This window comes from Budorcas taxicolor, chromosome 3 (genome assembly GCF_023091745.1).
Source record: "Budorcas taxicolor isolate Tak-1 chromosome 3, Takin1.1, whole genome shotgun sequence".
Lineage (NCBI taxonomy): Eukaryota > Metazoa > Chordata > Mammalia > Artiodactyla > Bovidae > Budorcas > Budorcas taxicolor.
The window spans coordinates 104023440-104050615 of record NC_068912.1 but is presented as its reverse complement, the minus strand read 5'-3'; the positions used below and the strand labels follow the sequence as shown (position 1 = coordinate 104050615).

General features: G+C 37.6%; 1 protein-coding gene across 2 annotated transcripts in view; it reads right to left on the bottom strand.

Annotated features, from left to right (window-relative positions):
* The window catches only part of FOXJ3 (forkhead box J3), a 149231-nt gene that overhangs the window by 109313 nt on the left and 12742 nt on the right, over positions 1 to 27176 (bottom strand). For both annotated transcript variants that reach the window (XM_052637053.1, XM_052637054.1), the window contains exon 2: positions 17550 to 17610. In XM_052637053.1, coding sequence (XP_052493013.1) covers positions 17550 to 17593 — 44 coding nt within the window. In that variant the 5' untranslated portion in view covers positions 17594 to 17610. The remainder of the gene's footprint in view (positions 1 to 17549; positions 17611 to 27176) is intronic.

Sequence of the window (27176 nt, the reverse complement as noted above, 5' to 3'; positions counted from 1 at the left end):
CCTTGGAAGAAAAGTTGTGACCAACCTAGATAGCATATTGAAAAGGAGAGACATTACTTTGCCAACAAAGGTCCGTCTAGTCAAGGCTATGGTTGTTCCTGTGGTCATGTATGGATGTGAGAGTTGGACTATAAAGAAAGCTGAGCGCCGAAGAATTGATGCTTTTGAACTGTGGTGTTGGAGAAGACTCTTGAGAGGCCCCTGGACTGCAAGGAGATCCAACCAGTCCATTCTGAAGGAGATCAACCCTGGGATTTCTTCGGAGGGAATGATGCTGAAGCTGAAACTCCAGTAGTTTGGTCACCTCATGCGAAGAGTTGAGTCACTGGAAAGACTCTGATGCTGGGAGGGATTGGGGGCAGGAGGAGAAGGGGACGATGGAGGATGAGATGGCTGGATGGCATCACTGACTCGATGGACATTAGTCTGAGTGTACTCCAGGAGTTGGTGATGGACAGGGAGGCCTGGCGTGCTGCAATTCATGAGGTCGCAAAAAGTTGGACACGACTGAGCGACTGAACTGACTGATAATAACTGGATAAAATTCTAGGTTGTTTCTCTTGGGAAAGGGGGAAAGGGGGAAGTGAGTTCTACTTATAGGAAGAAGAGTACATGTAGATATTTGGGTACCCAAGGCATACTGTGGCAGAAACCTAAAAAGTAAAAAAATAATCTACTACAGATTGACCTTACATTTTGGAAGAATGTGACATTAAAAAAAATTTTTTTTAATGTATAACTGAAGCAATTTAAGTTATTCCAAGCAAAAGGAGCTGTTTTTTTTTTTTTTTTCAAAATTTGTTATCATATACCAGCAAAGCCAAAGTTTCTATTCTTAGTTCAATTTCAGCAAAATAATATGGCCAACATCCTACTTTAGAAAAGATATGGTGATTAAGAACACAGGCTCTGTTTTATGGCTGAAAGAACTCAAACCCAGGCTCTGTGACAACCTAGAGGGGTAGGGTGAGGCAGGGGGTGGAAGGGAGTTGCAAGAGGGAGGGAACATACTATACCTATGGCTGATTCATGTTGATGTATGGCAATAACCAACACAATACTGTAAAGCCATTATCCTTCAGTTAAAAATAAATAAATTAAAAAAAAATCACAGGCTCTGGAGCAAACTGCCTGTACTGAAATCCAAGTTCTTTCACTTTTAGTTATATGACCTAAAACAAGTAAATCAGCCTTGCTTTGCCTCAGTTTCCTCCTTTGTAAGGTGAGGATAAAAACAGTACTCACTCCAAAGAACTGTTGTGAGAATTAAATGAGGATTATATATACAAACCACTAAGAAGACCTGATGTGAAGAGCTGGCTCATTTAAAAAGACCCTGATGCTGGGAAAGACTGAAGGAGGGAGAAGAAGGGGACGACAGAGGATGAGATGGTTGGATGGCATCGCTGACTCAATGGACGTTGAGTTTGGGTAAACTCTGGGAGTTGGTGATGGACAAGGAGGCCTGGAGTGCTGCAGTCCATGGGGTCTCAAAGAGTCAGACACGACTGAGCGGCTGAACTGACTAACTGAAGAAGAGTTTTGTAAATAACCATTCAATAAATATTACCTATTATCATCAAATTCCTACTCTTCAGAATTTTCTAAATTTTAAATGACTGTCACTCTTACTCAGTGGTTTTACTCTGACACGCCCTAATCATACAATAATCATTTAGCAACTTCAATGGAAATGAGCCCCTCATTCAATTATTTACTCCAAAGAAATGACCCAGAAAGGGCTGTGTTTTTAAATTTTGTTTGTAGACTGCATATGAGAATTGAAAACATGCTTTTCTGTGGGATTCTATGATGATGATTCCTGAAACAGCCCACAAAATCTTATTTATTCTATAAAGGAGTTCTAAAAATCCAAAGTTCTAAAAGTATAAAAGCCCCAGCTGGATATTTTGCAGCAGAGAGACAGAAGTATAACAAGGGAAAAAAAGAAATAAACTTTTCCATTTTCCTGGTATAGAACCAGTTTGTTCCTGATAAAATTCAATGTACATGGTTTATATCAGGCATACTTCTAAGTAGCATCTTTATCTTGGCTCTCCCATCTCACACTGACATAAGCCTCCAAAATTCATCCTTGAAGTTGGTATTATAAGCTCCAAAATTAATAACTTGCTCTTCTCTTCCAGTAAACACTCTCACCTTTTCAAAGCAGTTGATCTCTGCTCTATTTAGGAGGAAAGTGGACAGCATCAAACTAATCACCACTAAGGTATAAATGACTGAGCCTTTAAACTTCCAATGAATAATGATCTTTTTAAAAGACAAGCTACAAAAATCCTCACTGGTTGAAGAGAGAATACAAGTGGAAGAATCATAATTTAGGATAAGAAATCCAATACACAAATAGTACAAGTTCACAAGTCAAAACCCTTGACCTTCACAACTTTTGTCTCACTCCTATAATTCCAAATATTCACAACAACTTTTGCAAAAACTTGAGGGATTTAGTGAGGCAACTGCCATTTGCAAACACAATTGTCATTTCAGAGATATCTATCATAAAATCAGAGATGAAAAAGAACTTCATTATATCATTTTTAAAAGCCCTGGTTTGGAGACCTGTTTTGGAGAGCAACAATATTCTTTATCTCCAAGGGAAGAAAAGTTCACAAAACGTATGTAGTAATTCATTGTGTTTGAAATAACAATATTTTAACAGGCTATTCTATATCTCTCTCACTACAGAAGAAAATTTCTTTAAAGTCTATCTTGGAATATGAGAACTGGTCAAATTGTGATGATGACGCTAACCAGTCACCATCACAATGAAGCTTCACATTATTTACAGTATTAACACCATTTGGGTTCCTTCCCAAAGTTCAATGTCCAGCACTCCAACAGGATTTGAATTAAGAACCATAATATAGTTACTGCTCTTCTCTAGATTCTCTCCAAATTACTCTATTATTCAAATATATAATCTGAAATTCATAAATTCATACAAGCCATACTCAAAGTTAAAAGGCCATTTGAGCTAAAGCGTAGGGATCATACTGTCAAAAGATACCTTTATGCTATATATGTAATTTTCACCTTAAAAATATTTTATTCTACAATTTAAGGAGGAAAAAACAAATATTTCTGGACATTAACCACTGAACTACATTCAGTCATCATGTAAGTACTGTATTTTGCACTTATATTTCACTCTACATATTAGAATCTCTATGTGTCTTGAGCAGCTAGAAAGCTAATGAGCAAGAATCCCTTTGATATAGAATACTCAAAGGCATCTTTACATGTTACTTAAAAACCAAGACAGAATCTGCTATCACAATAGTTCTTATACTCAGTTCTCTAAAAATATGTGTATATGCAATAATAAAGGAGAAGGCAATGGCACCCCACTCCAGTACTCTTGCCTGGAAAATCCCACGGACGGAGGAGCCTGGTAGGCTGCAGTCCATGGGGTCGCTAAGAGTCGGACATGACTGAGCGACTTCACTTTGACTTTTCACTTGATGCACTGGAGAAGGAAATGGCAACCCACTCCAGTATTCTTGCCTGGAGAATCCCAGAGACCGAGGAGCCTAGTGGGCTGCCATCTATGGGGTCACACAGAGTCGGACATAACTGAAGCGACTTAGCAGCAGCAGCAGCATGCAATAATAAGGGCTTCCCTCGTATCTCAGTTGGTAAAGAACCCACCTGCAATGCAGGAGATCCAGGTTCTATTCCTGGGTCAGGAAGATCCGATGGAGAGGGGATAGGCTATGCACTCCAGTATTCTCGGGCTTCCCCTGTGGCTCAGCTGGTAAAGAATCTGCCTGCAATGTGGGAGACCTGGGTTTGATCCCTGGGTTGGGAAGATCCCCTAGAGAAGGGGAAGTCTACCCACTTCAGTATTTTGGCCTGGAGAATTCCATAGGGTTGCAAAGAGTCGGGACACGACTGAGTGACTTTCACTTTCATGCAATAATAAACGTCCTCTGAGTCACATGTATTTACTCATTTAAGTGTTTATCCTGACCTCTCTGCAACCATACTGCTTCAACTCACAATATACAACATTTACTGGATATCTCCATACACACTGCCTCCATGACATTATACCAATAATATGGCATCCATGTTAACAGAAGGTTAAAATCATGGAACGTGAGCACATTTAATTTTTAAGTGTTGAGTGTGATACACAGAAAATGCTAAAGAAACAGCTTAAGCTGCTACATATGATGTTTATGGCTCAGTGGTCCTCGAGTGTAGTCCAAACCCCTTCAGGGGATCTAAAGGATCAAAACAGTTTTCAGAGTAAGACATTATTTGTCATTTTCATTGTCATCCTCTCAAAAGTGTGCAATGGAGCTGTTCAGATGCTATGTGATGGGTGCTATCAAAAAAGACTGAATGATGAGGCACAGAATATAATCCAACTATCTTTATGAAGCCAGACATTTTAAAAATTTGCAAAAATGTAAAGCAACACCAATCTTCTAAATTTTTGTTTTGGAAAATACAATGATTTTTCATACAATCTTATCTATGTTAACATATAATTAGTTTACTATATATGTAAATTAACAAATATTTTAATTTTGTTTTAGTTTTAACTTTTCAATACAATCAATTTTAATAGATAAAATTCACAAACACATGCTCTTTGAACACTAAATAATTTTTGATACCAAAAAGTTTAAGATGCTACCCATTAGTTAATATATAAATAAGACTTTCTTTTCTAAGTGCCCATGAATCATTATCAATTAATATAATACATTAATATTGATTATCATTCTGTGGTATGAAGAGGTCTGAAGAGGATTAATTTTCATAGAAATCGTACACAATGTAGGGTGAAACATTTACTAATAATCTGTTCAAGTTGTTGCAGCTTACACTCCAGGGGAGAATTATCTTGCTTATTTCACTACTGGCTCATGCTGCTGCTGCTGCTAAATCGCTTCAGTCATGTCCGACTCTGTGCGACCCCAAAGACGGCAGCCCACCAGGCTCCCCCATTCCTGGGATTCTCTAGGCAAGAATACTGGAGTGGGTTGCCATTTCCTTCTCCAATGCATGAAAGTGAAAAGTCAAAATGAAGTCACTCAGTCATGTCCAACTCTTAGCAACCCCATGGACTGCAGCCTACCAGGCTCCTCCGTCCATGGGATTTTCCAGGCAAGAGTACTGGAGTGGGGTGCCATTGCCTTCTCCACTACTGGCTCATAAGGACCTTATAGTCTTTGTTTCTACTTCTTGTTTCTTGCCATCATCACTTTAAAGCCTATCTTCACTGTCTTTAACATAGACTTCATCTTCTTCTGCTTACAGAAACTTCTTCTATAAACGACCACCATCTTTCCTCAGTGGAACTATTTCCTCTCGTGTGCTCAAGGAAGCCATAGTTCTTTACCATCTCTGAAAAATTTAATTGGTAATTCATATATATGAACGTCTGTCTTTATCTTAATGTTTAACCCATCACTAAGAAAATACAGGATTATCAAGCTCTTTCCTCAACTTGTAAAGCATGAAGTACTTAAGACTCAGAGTTCAAGACTTACTGCAAAACTACAGTAATCAAGACAAGTGGTTTTGGTGAAAGGATACATAAATCAACAGAACAGAATCCAAAAACAGACCCAACATATACAGCCAAGTGATTTTCGATAAATGTGCCAAGACAAGTTGGCAGGGAAAGGAAAGACTTCCAAAAATTGATGCTGAAACAACTGCCTGGCTACCTGTACGGGAAGAAAAGTTAACAACGACCCCTTACCTCACATCATACACAAAAACTTGATAAATGAATCCCAGAACTAAATGTAAAAATTAGAACTATAAAACTTACAGAAGAAATCATAAGAGAAAATCTTTATAACATTTGGTTAGGCAAACATTTTTTAGATATGACATGAAAAATTACAATTCATAAAACAACTGACAAATTAAACTTTATCAAATCAAAAACTTATATTCTTCAAAACACACTGTTAGAACGAAAAGACAAGCCACAGACTGGAAGAAAACATTTGCAAAGCATATATCTTAAGAAGAACTTGTATCCAGGATATATAAAGAACTCTCAAAACTCACTGATAAAGAAAATTCCGTTTTTAAAAATGGGCAAAAGATTTGAACAGATACTTCAACTAAGAAAGTAAGTATGTTATGGCACATGAAAAGATACTCAACGTCATTAGTAATTAAGGAACTGCAGATTAAACTACACTGAGGTATCACTGCACACCTGCTAGAATGGCTAAAATCAAAAGACTGGCCATACAAAGTACTAACAAAGACATGAAGCAAATGGAACTCTCATACATTGCTGGTGGGAACATAAAATGCTACCATGATTTCTAAAACAGTTTTGACAGTTGCTAAAGTTATACATGGGAAGATCCCTTGTGGCTCAGCTGGACATGCACCCACCAAGTGCTAAGAGTCATTTCACTCCGAGGTACTTATCTAAAATAAATCATATGTCCACACAAAGGCATATATACAAATGTTCACAGCATTTTTATTTGTAACAGTTAAAGCTGGAAACAATCGAAAAATCCATCATCAGGTAGATGAATATGCAAATTGCTATACATAAATCCAATGGAACAGAATAAACTATTGGTACTTGCAGAGACACACATGAATCTTAAAATAACTGTGCTGAATAAAAGATGCCAGACCAAAAAAGAATACAGACCATATGATTCTATTTCTATAAAATTCTAGAAAATACAAACAAACAGTAAAGCAGATCAACTGTTATCTTGTAGAGACAGGAATAAGAGGGAAGAATCACAGGGACACCAGGTAACTTTTGAAAATGATGGACATGTTGTGGTAATGATTTTATGGGTATGTATATATGTCAAACATCAAACTGTACCATGTCAGTTAAATCTCAATAAAACAAAAAAAAATTTTTGCAATTTGGAGTGGGTAAGGATTTATCCCTGGACAGCAAGAAGATCAAACCAGTCAATCCTAAAGGAAACCAACCCTGAATATTCACTGGAAAGACTGATGCTGAAACTGAAGCTCCAATACTTGTGGCCACCTGATGCGAAGAGCTAACGCATTAGAAAAGACCCTGAGACTAGGAAAGATTGAAGGGAGGAGGAGAAGGGGGACAACAGAGGACAAGATGGCTGGATGGCATCACCGACTCAAAACATCAAGCTCCGGGACACGGTGAAGGACAGGGAAGCCTGGCCTGCTGCAGTCCATGGGGTCACAAAGAGTCAGACACGACTGAGTAACTGAACAACAACAACAAGGATTTCTCAGCTAAGACATAAAAATAAAACACTATGAAAGAAAAAATTGGTAAACTGGATGCTATCAAAATTTTACTTTTTAACAAAATAATTTGCATCCATAATATATAAAGAACTCTTACAATGCAATTTGAAGACAAGCTATACAGTTTTAAAAACAAAGGCATACAAGTAGTCATTAAGTACATTAAAAAATGTTCAACATCATCAGTCATCAGGAAAATCATAATGAGATACTACTCCATACCCAGTAACATGTCTGAAATCAATCTGAAAGGCAGTTAATAATCTTCCTTCATGAATTTATATCCTTTTAGGTTTCTTCTTGGTATCAAAAACAAACATAACTGATTTGTGTTGCAAGGAAATATGAAGGATTATCCCCATTTTATATGGCTTCCAAACCAGCATTCCTCACATTATATTACACGGGCTTTTCTTCTTGGTTTTTTTCTTCTTCTTCTTGTTTTCAATTTTCTACAGACCTACCTGTAATGTATTAAGAAGCACTATATTTATCTCAGTCTCCATTTACTCAAATAGTCTCATCTTTCCATAACCTGCATGGATTGTGCTTTTTTACACAGCTAATCACTTTAAGCTCTCCCCCACTTTAAGCTATGCGGGAGGTGGGAAGGAAGAATGTTAACATACTACGAAGAAATGGGTTCCTCTGCTTAAAATCCCTATTTGGCGATATAACCTTCCACAGAGACCTGTCCATAGCACCTATCCCTCAGGTTCTCAAGTAAGCCCTACTATGGGCAGACTAACCTTTTTTCCCTGCTTTTGTTGCTTTTATGAGAATCTTGAATACAAATAAGCACATAGTAAGTATTTAATATACATGTCAAACTCGGGACTTTCCCGAGCAGTCCAGTGGTTAAGACTCCAGGCTTCCACTGCAGGGGACAGGGGTTCAATTCCTTCAGGGAGCAGGGGTTCAATTCCTTCAGGGGACTAGGATCCTGCACCCTGAGCAAAAAATATATATGTATGTGTGTCTGTATATATACACATACACAAAATATACATACACAAATATACGTCAAACTGAACAAAACTAAAGCAGGAGTCCAATTTCAAATACACAATCCTAAGGATACTCTGTTCTGATATGAAGATATGAAGATAGGAATCAAGTTTTTCATTCACTACCAATGTAACAGTAAGGAAAAGCTCTAAACACTATAAATATCCTCTCTTGAAATCCTCTTATCACCCAACACTGAATACATGTTCAGCGCTGCTTTGTATCACAAACTTTTTGTCAAGTTCTGCCTAGCTCACCAAGCCCTTTCTCAGTGTTGGCTCCATTTCCAGGGCCCTATAAGTCACTACCACACCTGACCCAAATTGCTTGCCTGAATTTTCTTCTTCAGGAAATTCAGTATCAGGACTGAAACAGTTTGGGCTGGTCTCCTGAATGAACAAGCTATGTACTTGTGAGGTATGGGATAGCCATGTGCCAGAAAAGCAAAGAAAAGTTGGTTTGTGAAAAATGAAGAAGTAAGTTACACTCAGGGAAAAGCAAGAGAGAAGAAAATACACTGCCTAGGTTCCTAAGAATGTAAGTTCTATTATGAGATCCAGCTATCTCTGGATTCCATGAAATACTGCAGTATTCACCAAATAAATTCCTTTACTTTTGGATATATATCCAGTGCTGTAACTAAGCAAAACTTGACTAAAATATGTTTTACTGAATCAAACCATAGAATTTTTTTTATTGTTCAGTACTATTATTTTATATTCTGTGCACTGTTGGTAAGCACAGATTTTAAATTTAACAACTCCTTTATTGTGCAGGTATATTCATGATGCTTTGTAGTCTCTATTACCTCTGATATTATTTCCCTCCATGTATATGAATTCATGACAATTTAAATTTCTCCACCCACCTTTTAAAAAACTGCTGCCTTTCAAGAAAGGTTTTTTCAATTTTAGATAATGTGTTTCAAAATTAAATCACTATTTTTCTATCATTTTTCCTTGTTTCCTGCATTGGTATTTTCCCTTTTCACTTACTCTTTAACAGTATCTTCAATTAAGCAGAACATTTTTTAGCATTTCTCATTTAAGAGAAAGCCTCAAATTATGATAAATACTGAGAGCCAAGAGGTAGAATTTAGTGAGTAAGAGCACTGGCCCTGGAGCAAGACCTGTGAATGAAACCCAGCTCTGTCCCTTAATCACTGTATGTTTTGAGTTGTTTTTTACTCACTTTCCTCATCTGTGAAATGAAGATAATAATCAGACCAACCTCAAAGAGTTGTGAGGGGAAGTTTAATTAATGTATTTTAAAATGCTTAAATGCCTGGTCGAGTATATTAGTAAGAATACCACAAAGTAAGCTATCAAAGTCAATATTTCAGTTCAGTCGATCAGTCGTGTCCGACTCTTTGCGATCCCATGAATCACAGCACGCCAGGCCTCCCTGTCCATCACCAACTCCCGGAGTTCACTCAAACTCACGTCCATCAAATTGGTGATGCCATCCAGCCATCTGATCCTCTGTCGCCCCCTTCTCCTCCTGCCCCAATCCTTCCTAGCATCAGAGTCTTTTCCAATGAGTCAACTCTTCGCATGAGGTGGTCAAAGTATTGGGAGTTTCAGCTTTAGCATCATTCCTTCCAAAGAACACCCAGGACTGATCTGCTTTAGAATGGACTGGCTGGATCTCCCTGCAGTCCAAGGGACTCTCAAGAGTCTTCTCCAACACCACAGTTTAAAACCATCAATTCTTCGCTGCTCAGCTTTCTTCACAGTCCAACTCTCACATCCATACATGACCATTGTAAAAACCATAGCCTTGACTAGACGGACCTTTGTTGGCAAAGTAATGTCTCTGCTTTTTAATATGCTATCTAGGCTGGTCATAACTTTCCTTCCAAGGAGTAAAGCGTCTTTTAATTTCATGGCTGCAGTCACCATCTGCAGTGATTCTGGAGCCCAAAAAAATAAAAGTCTGACACTGTTTCCACTGTTTCCCCATCTATTTGCCATGAAGTGATGGGACCAGTTGCCATATATTAGTTTCCTGAATGTTGAGCTTTAAGCCAACATTTTTCACTCTTCTCTTTCATTTTCATGAAGAAAATTAGAGATACCAAGGGAACATTTCATGCAAAGATGGGCTCGATTAAGGACCGAAATGGTATGGACCTAAAAGAAGCAGAAGATATTCAGAAGACGTGGCAAGAATACACAGAAGAACTATATAAAAAGATCTTCACAACCAAGATAATCACAATGGTGTGATCACTCACCTAGAGCCAGACAGCCTGGAATGTGAAGTCAAGTGGGCCTTAGAAAGCATCACTATGAACAAAGCTAGTGGAGGTGATGGTATTCCAGTTGAGCTATTTCAAATCCTGAAAGATGATGCTGTGAAAGTGCTGCACTCAATATGCCAGCAAATTTGGAAAACTCAGCAGTGGCCACAGGACTGGAAAAGGTCAGTTTTCATTCCAATCCCAAAGAAAGGCAGTGCCAAAGAATGCTCAAACTACCGCACAACTGCACTCATCTCACACACTAGTAAAGTAATGCTCAAAATTCACCAAGCCAGGCTTCAGTAATACGTGAACTGTGAAATTCCAGATGTTCAAGCTGGATTTAGAAAAGGCAGAGGAACCAGAGATCAAATTGCCAACATCCGCGGGATCATGGAAAAAGCAAGAGAGTTCCAGAAAAACATCTATTTCTGTTTTATTGGCTATGCCAAAGCCTTTCACTGTGTGGATCACAACAAACTGTGGGAAATTCTGCAAGAGATGGGAATACCAGACCACCTGACCTGCCTCCTGAGAAACCTATATGCAGGTCAGGAAGCAACAGTTAGAATCGGACATGGAACAACAGACCAGTTCAAAATAGGAAAAGGAGTACATTAAGGCTGTATATTGTCACCCTGCTTATTTAACTTATATTCAGAGTACACATCATGAGAAAACGTTGGGCTGGAGGAAGCACAAGCTGGAATTAAGATTGCCAGGAGAAATATCAATAACCTCAGATATGCAGATGACACCACCCTTATCAAAGTCAATATTTAGTCCCATAATAATTTTTATACAGCCTTAAGTCAGTGAATACTCAATGGTACTCTTCAATACCTGATGCTCAGAAAAGGAAGCCCTAGAAGTCAGCTTAGACCAAAGATTAAATTACATTTAGGATACTCTAGACCAGCACTATCCAACAGAACTTTCTACAACAATGGAAATGTTTGTGTGTTAGCCAATATGACAGTCAGTGGCCATGTGGCTACTAAGCACTTAAAATGTGGCTAGTGTGACTGAGGAACTGATATTTAATTAATTAATTTAAACAGCCACATCACACTACTACCACATGAGATGCAAGCTTTAGAAGATAAGCCAGAAAGTTCAAAACGGATTTTAGAAAAGTTTCTGTAATGGTCAAAATTAAGATGGTTTCTCATTACTACTCTTCATTTAATTGGAACATGTCAGAATTAAACATTCAAATTAATAGATTTCAATTACAAAAAGTTTGATAAATATAATGGACTATGATAATGCAAGTTATTCCTGCCACTGTGTGGAACTGATATAAAAACATGAAACTATATTAATTATAAATATGATAAAAATCTAATATTAAATGTCAGCAACATCCTTAGCCTGAGGTCAGTTGCAAACCTGAACACTACTGGTAAATTATCATACTAGAGAGTACCAAACTAAGTGAATTAAGCCAGACAGGAAGGCAAATATATATCATTTATATGTACAATTTAAAAAAACATATAAAATTTACTTAACAAAATAGAAACAGACTCATAGACATAGAAAACAAACCTTATGGTTACCAGAGGGGAAAAGGTATAGGGGAGGATAAATTAGCAGCTTGAAAATAACAGATACACACTACTATATATAAAATAGACAACAAGGTCCTACTGTAGCAAAGGGAACTATATTCAATATGTTTTGTAATAAACTATAGTGGGAAAATTATCTGAAAAAGAATATACCTACATATGTATGCATTACTGAATCATTTTGCTATATACTAGAAACAACAACATTGAAAATCAACCATCCTTCAAACAAGAATTTTTTTTAATTTTTAAGAAAATTTAAAAATAAGAATTTAGGGAAAAGGGGAAATAGAAGGAGGAAAGAAATTCTCTTCTATCCCATGTTCTTGAGCTGACAGCAAAGGATACAAATATGTCCTCTTTTGTTCTAAAAATAATGATCCCTTTTGCTTTCTACTACTGAGGGTCTGAATGCGTGCTCAGTCACTCAGTCATGTCCACTCTTTGCGACTCCATTGACTATAGCCTGCCAGGCTCCTCTGTCCATGGAATTCTCCAGATAAGAATACTGGAGTGGGTTGCCATTTCCTTCTCCAGGGGATCTTCCTGTCCCAGGGCTCAAATCTATGTCTCCTACGTTGGTAGGTGGATTCTTTACCACTGAGCCACCTGGGAAGCCCTTTCTACTACTGGAAAACACAAGAGAGGAAAAATTATGCCAGATGCTTTCTGTATGTATCCCATGAACCCAAACAGGCCAGTGAGGTAAACATCAACAATTCTATTACAAAAAAAACCTCGGAAAAGTGAAGTAACTTATCCAAGATCTTATGAATAATATGTGGCAGAGATCTGAACCTGTACCTACCCGATTCTACAACTATATACCAGAGCTGCCTTAACAATACCAAGTCTGAGACTAGAAACCAGGCAGCAAGAAGCCTTAAAACAAATCTACCCCCCTCTGGTCATTCTAAACAGCACGGTTATCAATATCAAATGGAGGGCAATGAGAAGACGGATGGCCAGGAAATTAATTCACTAACACACAAGCTTTTTCTAGTGCTAAGAATCCCTGTCGATTCCCTCACATCATAAACAAACAGCCTGGATCAATAATAAAAGGCATCTTCAAAGGAGAAGCATAACAAAAAGGGAAAGGTTTAAGTGTGAACCATAAAAACAGAAGAGATAATGAAAGGAAAAATCTCAGGCAGAAGGTCAAAAAAGACTGATGCTTGAAAGTATTACTGATAACCTAGTGCCTAGGCTGAATGCACATGTGAACCAAAAAATCAATCCTCATAAATGCTAGGCAATTCAGATATGCTTTAACAAGTCCAAAGAAATATCAAATTTTGCTTTAATCAAACCAAATTATAAAAAATCTAATGCTATGATATGTAAAAGTAGTATGTTATATACATATATGTGTTTACCTGTCTACATAAAACAAATGTTCAAGGGAAACTTTTGCTTTTTCAGTAAGCTTTTGCTATTACTGAGTCTGTACCTGGAAATAAAAAGGAGATTCATCTCAGGATTCAAAGCCTCTTATATAAACTCAGTAAGCAAACAGATTCTGCTAAATTTTTAAGATTCTATTGTCTGACAGAAACTATATCCATCATTACCTGAACTCTCACTCTTGCTATTCAGAACTCAGGACTTAAATAATGCATATGACTCAGTATTCACTATCCAGACTCCTACTATTCAAACTTAGGGTATGAATGCAGTAGATTCAGACTGCAAGGAATACCTGTGACTCATATATATCGCATGATTTATAAAATTAGCACTTTTTTAGCAACATGCAAACACCTTACTAAAATCACATAAACAATTGTTGCAGAACAGAGCTGAGAAAACATTTTTTTTAACACTGTATTTCTTAGTAGTTTGCTGAAACAAGTTATTAAGTTACTGCCCCTCAGTTTCAAACCCTCATTGCTTCTTCCCACCTGCCTTAACGATGCTGGAAGTGGGACTCTGCCTGCAAACCACATTTCTGCTTTGCCAGCTGATTTCCTCTAAGGGTCTGCCAAGAGGGAACACTAAAGATGGACTGCAAGCCTGGAGAAGAAAAAGAGATCCTGTGCTTTCCCATCTCTTCTTTGGGCTTCACAGGAGCACTATCCCAGCAAAGGTTTCTTCACCCCTACAACAGAAAGTGTTCCCCATAGCAGTAATAAAGTTTGCAGTTTTTCTAACACTTATGAAACTAGTTTAACCATACCCTACTCAAAGACCCCAGCACCAGCCAGCACCCTTTCCCCAGATTTCTGGGTTTCAAACCTATGGGATTTCTAGTCTGAACTCAACACAAGCATCAGCATGCAGTACCTTCGCCTTGGAGATCTGAATTGTTTCCACAGGACCCTTCCTCTAAGTCTCTAGGTTTCCCCTTCGGTGCCCAAGCTCTTAGGGCTCATAGCTGCTTCTGGAAGTATCTATCTCCATGATAATTTAAGTAGTTTTATTTTTATCCATTCTATTATCTAGTTAACAACTTCAAATCTACTCAGTGACTCTATTAAAGTCTCTGTTTGTATAACTGGTGTGGTTTCTCCCTCCCAACAGAATCCTGATCAAAAGAAAACAATCTTGTTATACTGTAATAGTATATGATGTTATTATAGTAACTTTTGTGAAACTGCAATTTACCTACACTATCAAGTAAAGAACAAAATGTTAGTTAAGAGCAATCTGACTAAAACTGAGTGTATTTAGCTATCATAACACAAAATCTTTTGCAACCATTCTTTTACAGAAAATTTGGGGCACCTTAAAACACACAATATCTACTGGAATAAAATTACATGATAAGACATTATCAACAATGACTATCTCTGTTTTTCCAAATTTTCTACAATAATTGATTTATGATTACTTTTTAATCATAAAAATACAGTTAGCATAATTTTAAAAAATGATTCTAACATGCTCAAATTCAACAGGGATCAAATATCATCTATAGAAAACAATATTTAACTTATTTACCTTAAAGGGCAGAGGAAGAGTTTTAATTCACTTACTAAGTACCTTCTCCTACCTAACAAATTTTTTAGTTGTCACATGATTTCATTCCACCCCCTATCTTTACTTCACACAAGTAATCCACTCCCACTCTCATCTATGCCTACAACCCTCCCCACCACCTGCTTACCCATTTTCTCATTCCCAGCCATATGGTGGTTCTTCTCCAACAACTCACATGCTTTCCTATCTTGAAGTTAGTCACTTTCTAGATAGACAGGTAGCATACAAAGGTATATACAAGACATAAAGGTAGCATATACAAAAAGAGTTATGGCAAATAAGCAGTGTTTGCACTGGGTTTGAGTTTAAGACTTCTTACTCTACTTCTATTGGGACAGTGTAGTTGGAGGCCATTTCTGGCTTGGAAAAGACTATGCAAAAGCAGACAAAAATTTATTGCGGTTTTAAGTAATTCAGTTTCTCTTCCCATCACCAAAAAAATGGTCATTCTTTTCTTCTCCTCCTTATATCAAACCAAAGCTGGCTTTCAATTAGAAGAATCAATGACAAACAATGGTCTACCCATATATCTGAGAATGTGAATTCTCTGCCTCACAGATGGACTGGACCATACAAAATATTACAAAAAATTAAAGATTAGGATAGAAGGATCCTAAGTATCTCAACTCAAATGTCACAGAACTTCTCAGTTTACTATTTGCTAAATTTATAGCTATATCCATAAAAATTTGATTATAGAGTATTACACACAAGAGTTATAACACAGTGAGCAAGTTATAAAATAATTCATGGTATCTTTTCTCTTTCATCATCACTTCCAATAATATAATTCTATCAAGCAAAAGAAGTTAGGTATCTATTATTCCTAACCCAATGTCATATATAAGCTTCACCTAGACAGAACTATTCAAATAGAGGGATATAAAATCTCAGTGAATGACTTTAATACATGAATAACATAACCCACAAACAAGTATCTTTAAGGAAATCTATGATCAGTGGAAGATCAAAGTCTACAAAAATAACCTGATTTGGTCATACCTAAAATTTTAAATATTCAAAAAAGGGTAAAATGATTCTCCCCAACATATTAAGCAGAAATCACTCTTAAGTGAAATCAGTTCTACAGCAGCTTTGGAGATTAAAGATAACAGTCCTTTTTTTTTTTAAGTTCTTTTCAAAACTATACAGGTATCTGCTGTGGGGGTATGGGGGCATATGGACTCCAATAAGGTAGAAAAGCATCACTCCACCTATTTCCATTATAAGCTGGAAGATGTATTCTTAGGGAAATGCCAAAACAGCATAGGGTAAAGCTTTCCCACTGAGGAAAAAGGATATCAGCCTTAGTCTGATAAACATTCAAGCATATGAAAACAAAAAAGGCAACTTTATTTTTATTTTGTGGCATTCTAAACCACCAAAATTTCTTTTCAAGCCCGAAGATTCCATGACTCCACATTAACGACTCTTAACAATTTTGTATCCCTCTTCTCTCTTCTGCCCTCCAAAGCTGGTTAATTCCAACTCTCTATCACTTGCTCTGTTCCAGCTATAATGGCCTCACTGTTCCTCCAACATACAAAGCAAGTCTCCTGCCCTATGCCCGGAATGTTCATCCTCTACTATCCAACGAAAGGTTTGTTCCATCACTCTTTCAAGCCTTCGTTCAAATGTCACTTTTTCGGTAAAGCTTTCCCTGGCTACCCTATCTAAAATAACACATTATCTCTGAATTTCCTAATCCCTTTCTCTATTTTTCATTTAGCTCTTATCACTATCAGTATCTAACACTTACTTCTTATTTTGTTTATTAATTATGCCTTCACCAAAATATAAATCTAAAGATTACAGGATTTTTAATGCATTATATTCACTACTCAGTCTCAGCATTCAGACAGCTCCTGACACTATATTAGGTGATCAATATGCTGAACAAATAAATGGTAGCAACAACACATGGTAGCTAGCTGCAACACCACATGCAACTGGTAGGTGCTGCCATCAACAATTCACATTCCAGTCTGAAAAATTTTAATTAACAGGTTAGATTTATGTTATGATTTCAGACTGTGCTCTGAGAACTACAGTAATCCCTCAAGGGCAACTATGGGGGTAGAACATGGAAGTCTAAGCCCAGCATTTATCTATTTTATTCACAGGACTTCACTTAAGATTTAATTTGAAGAAAGTATTTAGCAACTTCAAAAAAATATAAAACCACTGGGTTGAATACAACTTAGTTCCTACTCTTTTACATTTTACTTATTTATTGTAAATGAGGATAATTTAGGTATCCTGTTTATATCATCCTTTAGAAAGGAATTTCAATTACTATCTAGTCTTTCTCTGTAAGCAAAAGTATCTCCCTATCTCACAAAACAGCACTACTTCCCAAAACAAACCACAGTGTTTTACTGTGAGCCTTACAGTGAAACTGATTCTAATATGACTTGACCAGCATAACTTTTTAAATGCTACATGTGCCAATAAAAAAAGAAAACAGCACTCACCTTAATGAAGTTACAGATGGACAAGCCTGTCCATACAAACCCATCTGGCCACAAAGAGAATCTGGAAAGTAAAGAAGAGTTAGTTCACAGATGCTCCAAAATAAATTAAACTATAAATCAAAATAAATTAAAAATGCTGTTGAGCAATATGATGAACTACATTAAGGAAGACTGACATACCAAGAAGCACAGAAAAAACAGGCACATTATAACTGTAACACCCAAAGAAGCTAAAAACTCACAAAATTTAACAAATTAAGCTTAGTTACAGATAAAGAGTCCAAATGGTTCAGTAGAGTCTAAGGAGATCAGTCCTGGGTGTTCACTGGAAGGACTAATGCTAAAGCTGAAAGTCCAATACTTTGGCCATCTCACGCGAAGAGCTGACTCATTGGAAAAGACCCTGATGCTGGGAAGGATTGGGGGCAGGAGAAGGGGACGACAGAGGATGAGATGGCTGGATGGCATCACCGACTCGATGGACATGAGGTTTGAGTGAACTCCGGGAGTTGGTGATGGACAGGGAGGCCTGGTGTGTTGCGATTCATGGGATTGCTAAGAGTCGGACACGACTGAGCGACTGAACTGAACTGAAGGAGGCCAGAGAGGTGCCTAAAGGCTACCAAAGAGCTGAGCATGCAGGTTCCCATCCTCACAGGTTCCCATCTCCCACTTCATCTACCCGTCAATCAAAGCAGTGATATCTTTGTTGGTTTCACAGAATGGACCTCACTAAGACTTGATTTGAAGAACAGTTCGACTGCTTAATTAAAAAGTTAAGAATAACATTGAACAGAAAAAGCTTTGTTCAAATTCTAGCTATGACACTATGAAACCCTGAAGAATTACATATCCTCAGAGAACCTCCTGGAGAAGGCAATGGCACCCCACTCCAGTACTCTTGCATGGAAAATCCCATGGACAGAGGAGCCTGGTGGGCTGCGGTCCATGGAGTTGCTAAGAGTCGGACACGACTGAGCGACTTCACTTTCATTTTTCACTTTCATGCACTGGAGAAGGAAATGGCAACCCACTTCAGCGTTCTTGCCTGGAGAATCCCAGGGACGGGGGAGCCTGGTGGGCTGCCGTCTACGGGGTCGCACAGAATCGGACATGACTGAAGTGACTTAGCAGCAGCAGAGAACCTCCATTTTTTCCATCTGTAGCTTGGGGATAGTATCACCTAAAACTTTATGAAGAGATAAACTGCAGGTTTGTTATCAGAATTAAATCATTGAACAAATGTGAAACTATCTATTAGCACTACTATCCAGTGCAAGGATCATTCAGTGTCTACTAGTAATATGAATGAGAGAAGCTGCAATGGGAGGGTATAATATTCATACAACTGTTTGCAACTAAAGAAAACAGGTTCACTCTAAAAGGATTGACTCTTTTTCCAGTTCTAGCCAACTGCTGCTGAGCAGGATTGTAAGCCCGATACTGTTCGATTCAGTCGCTCAGTCGTGTACGACTCTTTGTGACCCCATGAATCGCAGCATGCCTGGCCTCCCTGTCTATCACCAACTCTGGGAGTCTACCCAAACCCATGTCCATTGAGTCGGTGATGCCATCCAACTATCTCATCCTCTGTCATCCCCTTCTCCTCCTGCCCTCAATCTTTCCCAGCATCAGGGTCTTTTCCAATGAGTCAGCTCTTCTCATTAGGTGGCCAAAATACTGGAGTTTCAGCTTCAACATCAATCCTTCCAGCGAACACCCAGGACTGATCTGCTTTAGGATGGACTGGTTGGATCTCTCTGCAGTCCAAGGGACTCTCAAGAGTCTTCTCCAACACCACAGTTCAAAAGCATCCATTCTTCGGGACTCAGCCTTCTTTCTAGCCCAACTCTCACATCCATACATGACTGGAAAAACCATAGCTTTGACTAGACGGACCTTTGTGGACAAAGTAATGTCTCTGTTTTTTAATACGCTGTCTAGGTTGGTCATAACTTTCCTTCCAAAGGAGTAAGCATCTTTTAATTTCATGGCTGCAGTCACCATCTGCAGTGATTTTGGAGCCCCCAAAATATAAGAATATCTAATTTTTCAAGAAAAGCAAAATATCCAAAATTTTATTTGAAATCTCCCGATTTTTATTTTCTAAACACTATGTGGGCCAAACAAAACATTGGTGGTTATCCCAAGTTTATAACTTTTATTTTAGAGGCTGACTGCACTCCCTGCATCTATCAGTAATTGTTAAGACATGTTCTGCTTCTGCCAGAACAACAGAAATAGATAGCTTGATCAACATGCCCAATGAAAATAACAAACACCAGATAATTTTAAACCTTTATATATTAATCAATAACTTGAAAGAAAATAAAGTACGATCAAGACTAAAAACTAAGTGAAAGAGGGAAACTAGAGAAGTATGCAGAACAGAGTACTGAAACCAGCATTCATTCATCTTCAGAGCATTGCGCCAAACCCTGAATTTCAGCTTGCAATTCCAAAGCTTGTTAGGGCTCAAGGTACAAGAGGCAAAGTCCAGATGTTATCCAAGAGAATCTCAAAGAAAATTTCTTAACCTTGGCATTGAGTGTTGGTGAGGGACTGGGGGCTACAAGAGCAGTTCAACAGTGTCTTCTCAGATACAACCAGAAGCTGACCCTCACCTAGATTATGGTTTAAACAGCTTCATACTCAGAATTTTAGAGTGGTCCTAGAATGGTGTTATCTGCCCCCCAACCTTCACAGATGCAAATGCAAATCCTCTCTGGCAATCTGCCTTCGATCTAGGCTTGGAAGAATTCTCAAGGATAAGGTCCCAAGATAAATAAATTCACAATCAAAATTCACAAAACCAGTAGGAAACAAGCCACTCAAGAGTAAGATACAGCTGAAACATCAGGTGGCAGACTCAAAAACTCAGACTTCAGATATGGAAATTATGAGACTTTCCCTATTGTTTTTATTTTATTAAACTAACACCTTTCTTTTTCCTTGTTAGAGCTGAACACTTCAACTCTTGATTTCTATGAGGAATGACTTCTAAACACCCCTGGGCTCTCAGGCCATTCCTCACCAAGTGGGTAGAGCTAACTCCAGGACTCTACATCCAGGATTCTGCAAGGTAGTTATCTGAGTATGACTGCCCTATTGACTCCAACAGTTAATCTAGACATCAGGTAAGCTGTCTATATTGGGTGGGTAGGGACAAGAGAACGTGGAAAGTTAGCCAGCACATTTGGCTCTTAAACATAAACCACATTCTACATTATCAGCTTTATCAAAAACAAAGGTTAATTCTTATAAACATTACCATATGACCCAGCAATTCTACCCTTAAAGAGATATCTTTTTATATATACAAATTATATATACACACAAATATATATATACACACAAATATATATATACATGAATATATATAAAATGCTCTTGGGAATACAGAATATACACTCATATAATATACTCATATAATATATAATATACACTCTCCACCAAGAGAACTTAAAACATACATTCACACAAAAACCTTCACACAAATGTTCACAGCAGTATTATTTATAAAGTCAAAAAGTGTTAAGAAACCAAATGTCCATCAACCGATGAACACATACACAAACGTGACGTATCTGCACAGTATCCATATACTACGGAATATTATTCAGCCATAAAAAGGAATGATACAGTGTTACATGACACAACATCAATAAACCTTGAGCATCTTAGCATTAAAAAAGAAGTCAGATACAAAAGACCACATACTGCAAGACTCCATTCATATGAAATATCCAGAACAGGCAAATCTTAGACAGAAAAGAGATTAGCCAGTAGATGGGGGATGGGAGGAGGGATGCAAACAGACAGTGACTGCTAACTGGTTTCTTTCAGGGTTGATAAAAATGCTCTGCAATTAGAGAGGTGAGGGTTGCACAAACTTGTCAATAAAATCCTTTAGTATAAGATTACCAAATTTTACACTTTATCTTTCTAATCTACTGCAGCCTTGATGCCTTAGTTTCAGTTTTCTTCACTCTTTTAACTTAAGATTATTGCTCCTACATGGTGTCTTGAACAGCAGTCAGGTTAGCTGAAAGAACAAATACACCAATATTCTTCTCCCTATCCAGGCAAATGTCCCGAAACATGGAATGCTCACAGAAGGCTAAGATTCACAGTGAAATCAGTCTCCTCCAAATCACAAACTCACATTTATGAATTCAAATATGTTGAACAATTATATTAATTCATTCAATTAATTAATTAATTCATCCAAAATTTATACAGTTTAAGTTGGTGCCAAGAGCACCAACTAGCATTTTCTGCAAATCCTTTGAAAATCAACAAACAAGAAACTTTGTGTAGCATGACATAACCAGAGTACAGGGAGTAAAAATCAGTCATGCACTGATGCACACGCTCCAATAGAAACTACTGTATTACACGCCATCACTAACAGAAGAATATAGAATTTCTTTTAATACAAGCAGTCATCAAGTGTACATTAAACCGAGTCACAAACTATTCACATCTAGGAAGCAGATGTTTAACAAACTAACAGGTCTATAAAATACATTATTTGAGAGGAGGAGGTGAAATGGAAGTATTTCTATTTATGAAGAACTTGTAACATTCATGACCTTGAGCCAAGACCTTGATTGCAATCCCAACTGTAATTTTGGGTATATTGTTAAAAGGGAAAATTCATGCATCAAGTTACTGTAACAGGAGCTTTAATGAAGCCACCATCATGACATATAAAAGAATTAAAAGTCTGTTGAAAATAAATTCTAGAGCACTGTTAAGTCAAGAGAGCATTCCTTAAAAAAAAGTAAACTTCTGAATTCAGCTCTATCTTTCATAAGACTTGAAAATAAAAATTTACTAGCATTCATGAAGGAACAACCCTGTTGAGTCAGGTTCCTTGACAGAACATTGTGAATTGCTATACCATTACTCACAGGTAATCATTAAAGCAATCATGGAAATAACCTGTGTCTTAATCATCCTAAACAGGAAAAATCTGCCAGAGGAAGGAGTAAAGGGAAAGAATCCTGCTGAGTGAGTAGCAATCAGCTGTTCATCACAGCTCCACTCATTGAACCTAAAGGCAGTGATGCAGCTATAGCTAAAAAGCGAGAACTCAGAGTCACATGCTCTCAGAAAGCAAAATCATGTGAGAATGATCAATTCACCATGGTAATGTTAGAGGGAGAAGAAAGGCCAAAACTTAAATTTGGAGAACTCAGATTTAGAGAAGAGGAACAAGTTTTCAAAAACACCCTTGAGAAAACCGTACTGGAGATAGCACCAAGTGATTTAATGGGGAAAAAGGCAAGCGTGACACACAGATTAAGATGGACATACACTGAAAACACAAAACAGGCTTTTAACGGAAGATCATTTAATACTATAGAGGGTGGGGTTTGCAGACTAGTGGGAACAAAAATTAGACTGGAAGGGTGTTAAGTTTCAGGAAAGAGTGAAATAAAAATTTAGCTACAAAACTACATAAAATGCAAATAAAGTGCAATAAGGTCAAACAGAGCAGAGAGGAACGGATTAACAAATCAAGAAAGGTGAATAACATATTAGAAAGCTCATCCATCACACTATATCCCCATTACCCTGGTTTATTCTTCACAGCTCTTGTCATCTGATACGACTTGATAATGACTTTTGTTTTACTGTCTGCTTCTGTTGCCTGGAAAATCCCATGGACGGAGGAACCTGGTAGGCTACAGTCCATGGGGGTCGCAAAGAGTCGGACATGACTGAGTGACTTCACACTTCACTTCACTTCTGTCCCACTAGAACGTAGATTTAAGTTTCTGTTTCAGTCTCTGTTATATCCCCAAATCCTAGTCTGCGGTCATATTTGTTCATATGAATGAATAAACCAAGTTCCTACAGACTGGAAACAGATTAAACCCAAAAGAAGTACAACTAAGATATAACTGAAAATTCACCAAATTTTTTTTAATGTAGTCTTTGTATCCTTTGTATTCTCTCTGCCTCTGAAGCGAATAATTTAAGACAAATTCAGTTAGAAGAACAAGTTGGGTATCCAGAATACATAAAGGATCCCTGCAACTCAACACAAACAACTCAAGTTAAAAATGCCCAAAGATCTGGAGATAGAGCAAAGGGGTAGAGCATTTGACTGCAAAAAAAGAAAAAATGGGCAGAGACTTGAATACCCATTTCTTCAAAAAAGATATTAAAATGTTCGATAAGACGAAAAGATGTTCAAAATCATTAGTTATTAGGGAAATGCATATCAGAATCACACTACTACTTCATCTAGGTAATCAGATACTAAAGTATCGGATATTACTTCAGCTCCGATGGCTATAATCAAAAAAAAAAAACCAGACAATAACAAAAGTTGCAAAGATTTGAAGAAACTGAAGCTCTCATACACTGGTCCTGGAAATGTAAAACAGTGTAGCCACTCTGGAAAAGTTTGGCAGTTTGTCAAAAAGTTAAACATAGAGTAACCATATGACACAGCCATTCTACAGGGAATATACCCATAAAATGAAAACATACCATCACAGAAAAGTCTATACACAAATGTTCATAGCAGCATTAAATAACAGCAAAATAGTGGAAACAACCAAAGTGCCCAATAACTGATGAATGGATAAGTAAGATGTTATAATCATACAGCAGAATAATGTTTGCCAATAAAAAGGAATGGTACATGCTATGACATAAATGACCCTTGAAAACATACTAAGTGAAAGAAGCCAGTAACTACACTATATATTACATGATTTCATTTGTATCAGATGTCCAAATCAGACAAATTTATATTAAATTAGATTATGGGTTAGTAGTTAATTAGTAGTTTCGTAGAGCTAGGGAGGCAGGTGGCCTTGGTAGGCAGACGGTAAAGAATCCGCCTGCAATGAGGGAGACCTAGGTTCGATCCCTGGGTTGGGTAGATCCCCTGCCGGAAGGCATGGCAAGCCACTCAGTATTCTTGCCTAGAGAATCCCCATGGACAGACGAGCCTAGTGGGCTATAGTCCATGGGGTCGAAAAGAGTTGAACACAACTGAGTGACTAAGCACAGGGAGGCAGCTAGAGTGGACTTACTGTTATTAAGAGTGGGGCTTGTTTTAGAGGGAGAGGGAAACATACACAACCCTATGAAAATGTTTAGAAAAAATTGAATTTTACACTTTAAATAGGTATATTGTATGGTATGTGAATTTTATCTCAATAAAGATGGTGGGGGGGTGGGGATCCTTTGTTTTTTTCCCTAAGTTTCTTAAATTTGCCCACAAGTTTCAGCACACACTCACACACAAATATTGCCTTGTTCTGTAAGTTCCTGCTTCTTTCCTCACTAGTGCCATAGGAACCTCCCCCCCACCACACTCTATTCCACAAAATGGAAAAGGGCAGAGTAAAAGTAATGACTTCATCAGAAAGCAACTCTATTATAGCAATTACTTTGAAATCTATAACCCCTTCAACCATTAGTGGTTTAGGAAAGTTCATTTTCTGGTGGGCTCCCCCATTTCCAAACTACACACTAATTAAACATGTTTAACAAAGATACACTTAGGTATACATCTGTATAAACCCTGAAAAAATGCTACAGGAAACCACTCTAACATCACCTATAAAACAACTACTTAGGCTATACCACCTATCCCCCTTAAAAAAAAAACAAAAAACACTAGGGCAAGATGTTGTTATTCTCTAATAACAGAAGATGAAAAAAAGCAGGCAAACCAACAATCAGCTTCAGCTTTACAAGACTGTTTTAGAAGTAGGAAGTGTAAATATGAACTGTGTCTTTACCCTCTATAGCGTAGGATTAGTGTCAATAAAACATGTGGTAAATGTGGGGAGGGGAGCTTCTTGGCTAAACATCACAGAACTATAACTTCTTCCAAACCCCTAAATTTATGTAAACAGATCACAGGCCGCCCTCTTCAAACCAAATCATAACCCAAGCAAATAACACAGGATTCTATTTCTGGGTCTGTTATTAACTCACTGGATAATCTTGAAACTTCAGTCTCCCTACCTTGCTCAATAACTTAACCACAATTTCCAGTCCCAAAATCAAATCATGTGGTCTAAAAAAGAATGTTTCCCCAATTTGTAGATTTACTTTCACAAAAAATCTGACAAAGGTATATGAAGCTAAATCATATTATATGTTTAAATTTTTAAAGAATATACACGAAATATGAAAAAAATTCTAAAGACCTGTTCACTCCAAAAATGTTGAACTCTTTCACTTCAAACTTCTAAAGGTATTCACTAAATAAAGAAGAAGCTCTGAGGACTGAACAGTTTTGAGGCTTTAAATTTATGCTCAGTTATATTTAGAAAACCAAGATGCCACCTCTCTGGCTCCCATATCTTTATCTCAGGCATTTGATTCATGTGCTTCGCCTGGTATAATTCAAAGCAAGAGACCCACCATACCCCTGAAACGTAAATTGAACACATCGGAACATCATGATTGTTAGAGGAATGAGATACTGTACTACAACTGGGAAAGATGGGAAGCTATAGTCTCCACTGCTACAGCTTTTTAACAAAATAAGAATTGCCTATCTGGTCCCCAAAGCCAGTTAACAAACCACTGCCAACTTTTAAGAATCGTTTCTATCCTATTCCTGGAAATCCTGATTCAAGAGTCTAGGGTGAAACCTAGGGAATCTATTAATTACAAGTATCACGTGATTCTGGTTGCACAGCTTAATTCAGGAACTACTGCTTTATGACTGGGATAGCAGAAAGGTTTCCTATCACCTGCCAATTATGTTCAATAGGTAGCAGTTGCCTGAAGTGCTACACTGAGAAGAGAAGGTCACGTCTGAAAAAAAAACAAGAAATTAGTAGTTCGCCATGGACATGGTGATCAGGAAGTGACAACATGCAAACCATGTATCTGCCGTCTGTGACTCAGATCACTGACTGAATGGGCTTTTTTAAAGGAGGCTTTTGGGTAAGAGATCCAGAATTGGATTATTTACTTTTAACTGGCAGAAGCTCTCTCTGGGAAGGCAGTAGGCAGTAAGAGCAGGCCCACCGACGTTAAGTGCCAGAACTCTTCAAAAGTAATTATAAAGTTTTCCAATACTATACAAAGACTTTTGCTCTCAAAATGTCTATAATCTTGCTTGAGAAATGAAAAATTCTACATGACAATATAAACTTGGTCTTTAAAAAAAAAAAGGTATTTGTGCTTTGAGGAGTTTCACTTTACGTAAAGGTGAGTATTAGTGGAGCACTGACTGCCAGGCCTGAAACAGTATAGTTTAGATTGAATCAGAGACAAAAATCAGCTGTGGGTTTCTGATCAGGACATGACTGAAGTAATGTCCACTAGCAGCACTTACCAGGAAAATAAATGGGAGGTGATATAATCAAGGCATGCTCCATATAAAGGCAAATAATCTCTTTCCTATTTTTCCGTATGTACCTGTCTCTGCCACTGGATTGCAGGCCTCCTAGTAGGCCAGGCACACGTCAAATTAACCATTCTACCTGCCATAATGCTGAGCACATATTTTGTACATAATAGTCCAAAACATTTACTAAATTGCTATAAATGAAGGAAAATTCTTACAGCTATTTCCAAAGTAATAGTAACAGAACTTGGTACAGAAACGTGAAAATCCAAAGAAGTAGACAGGAT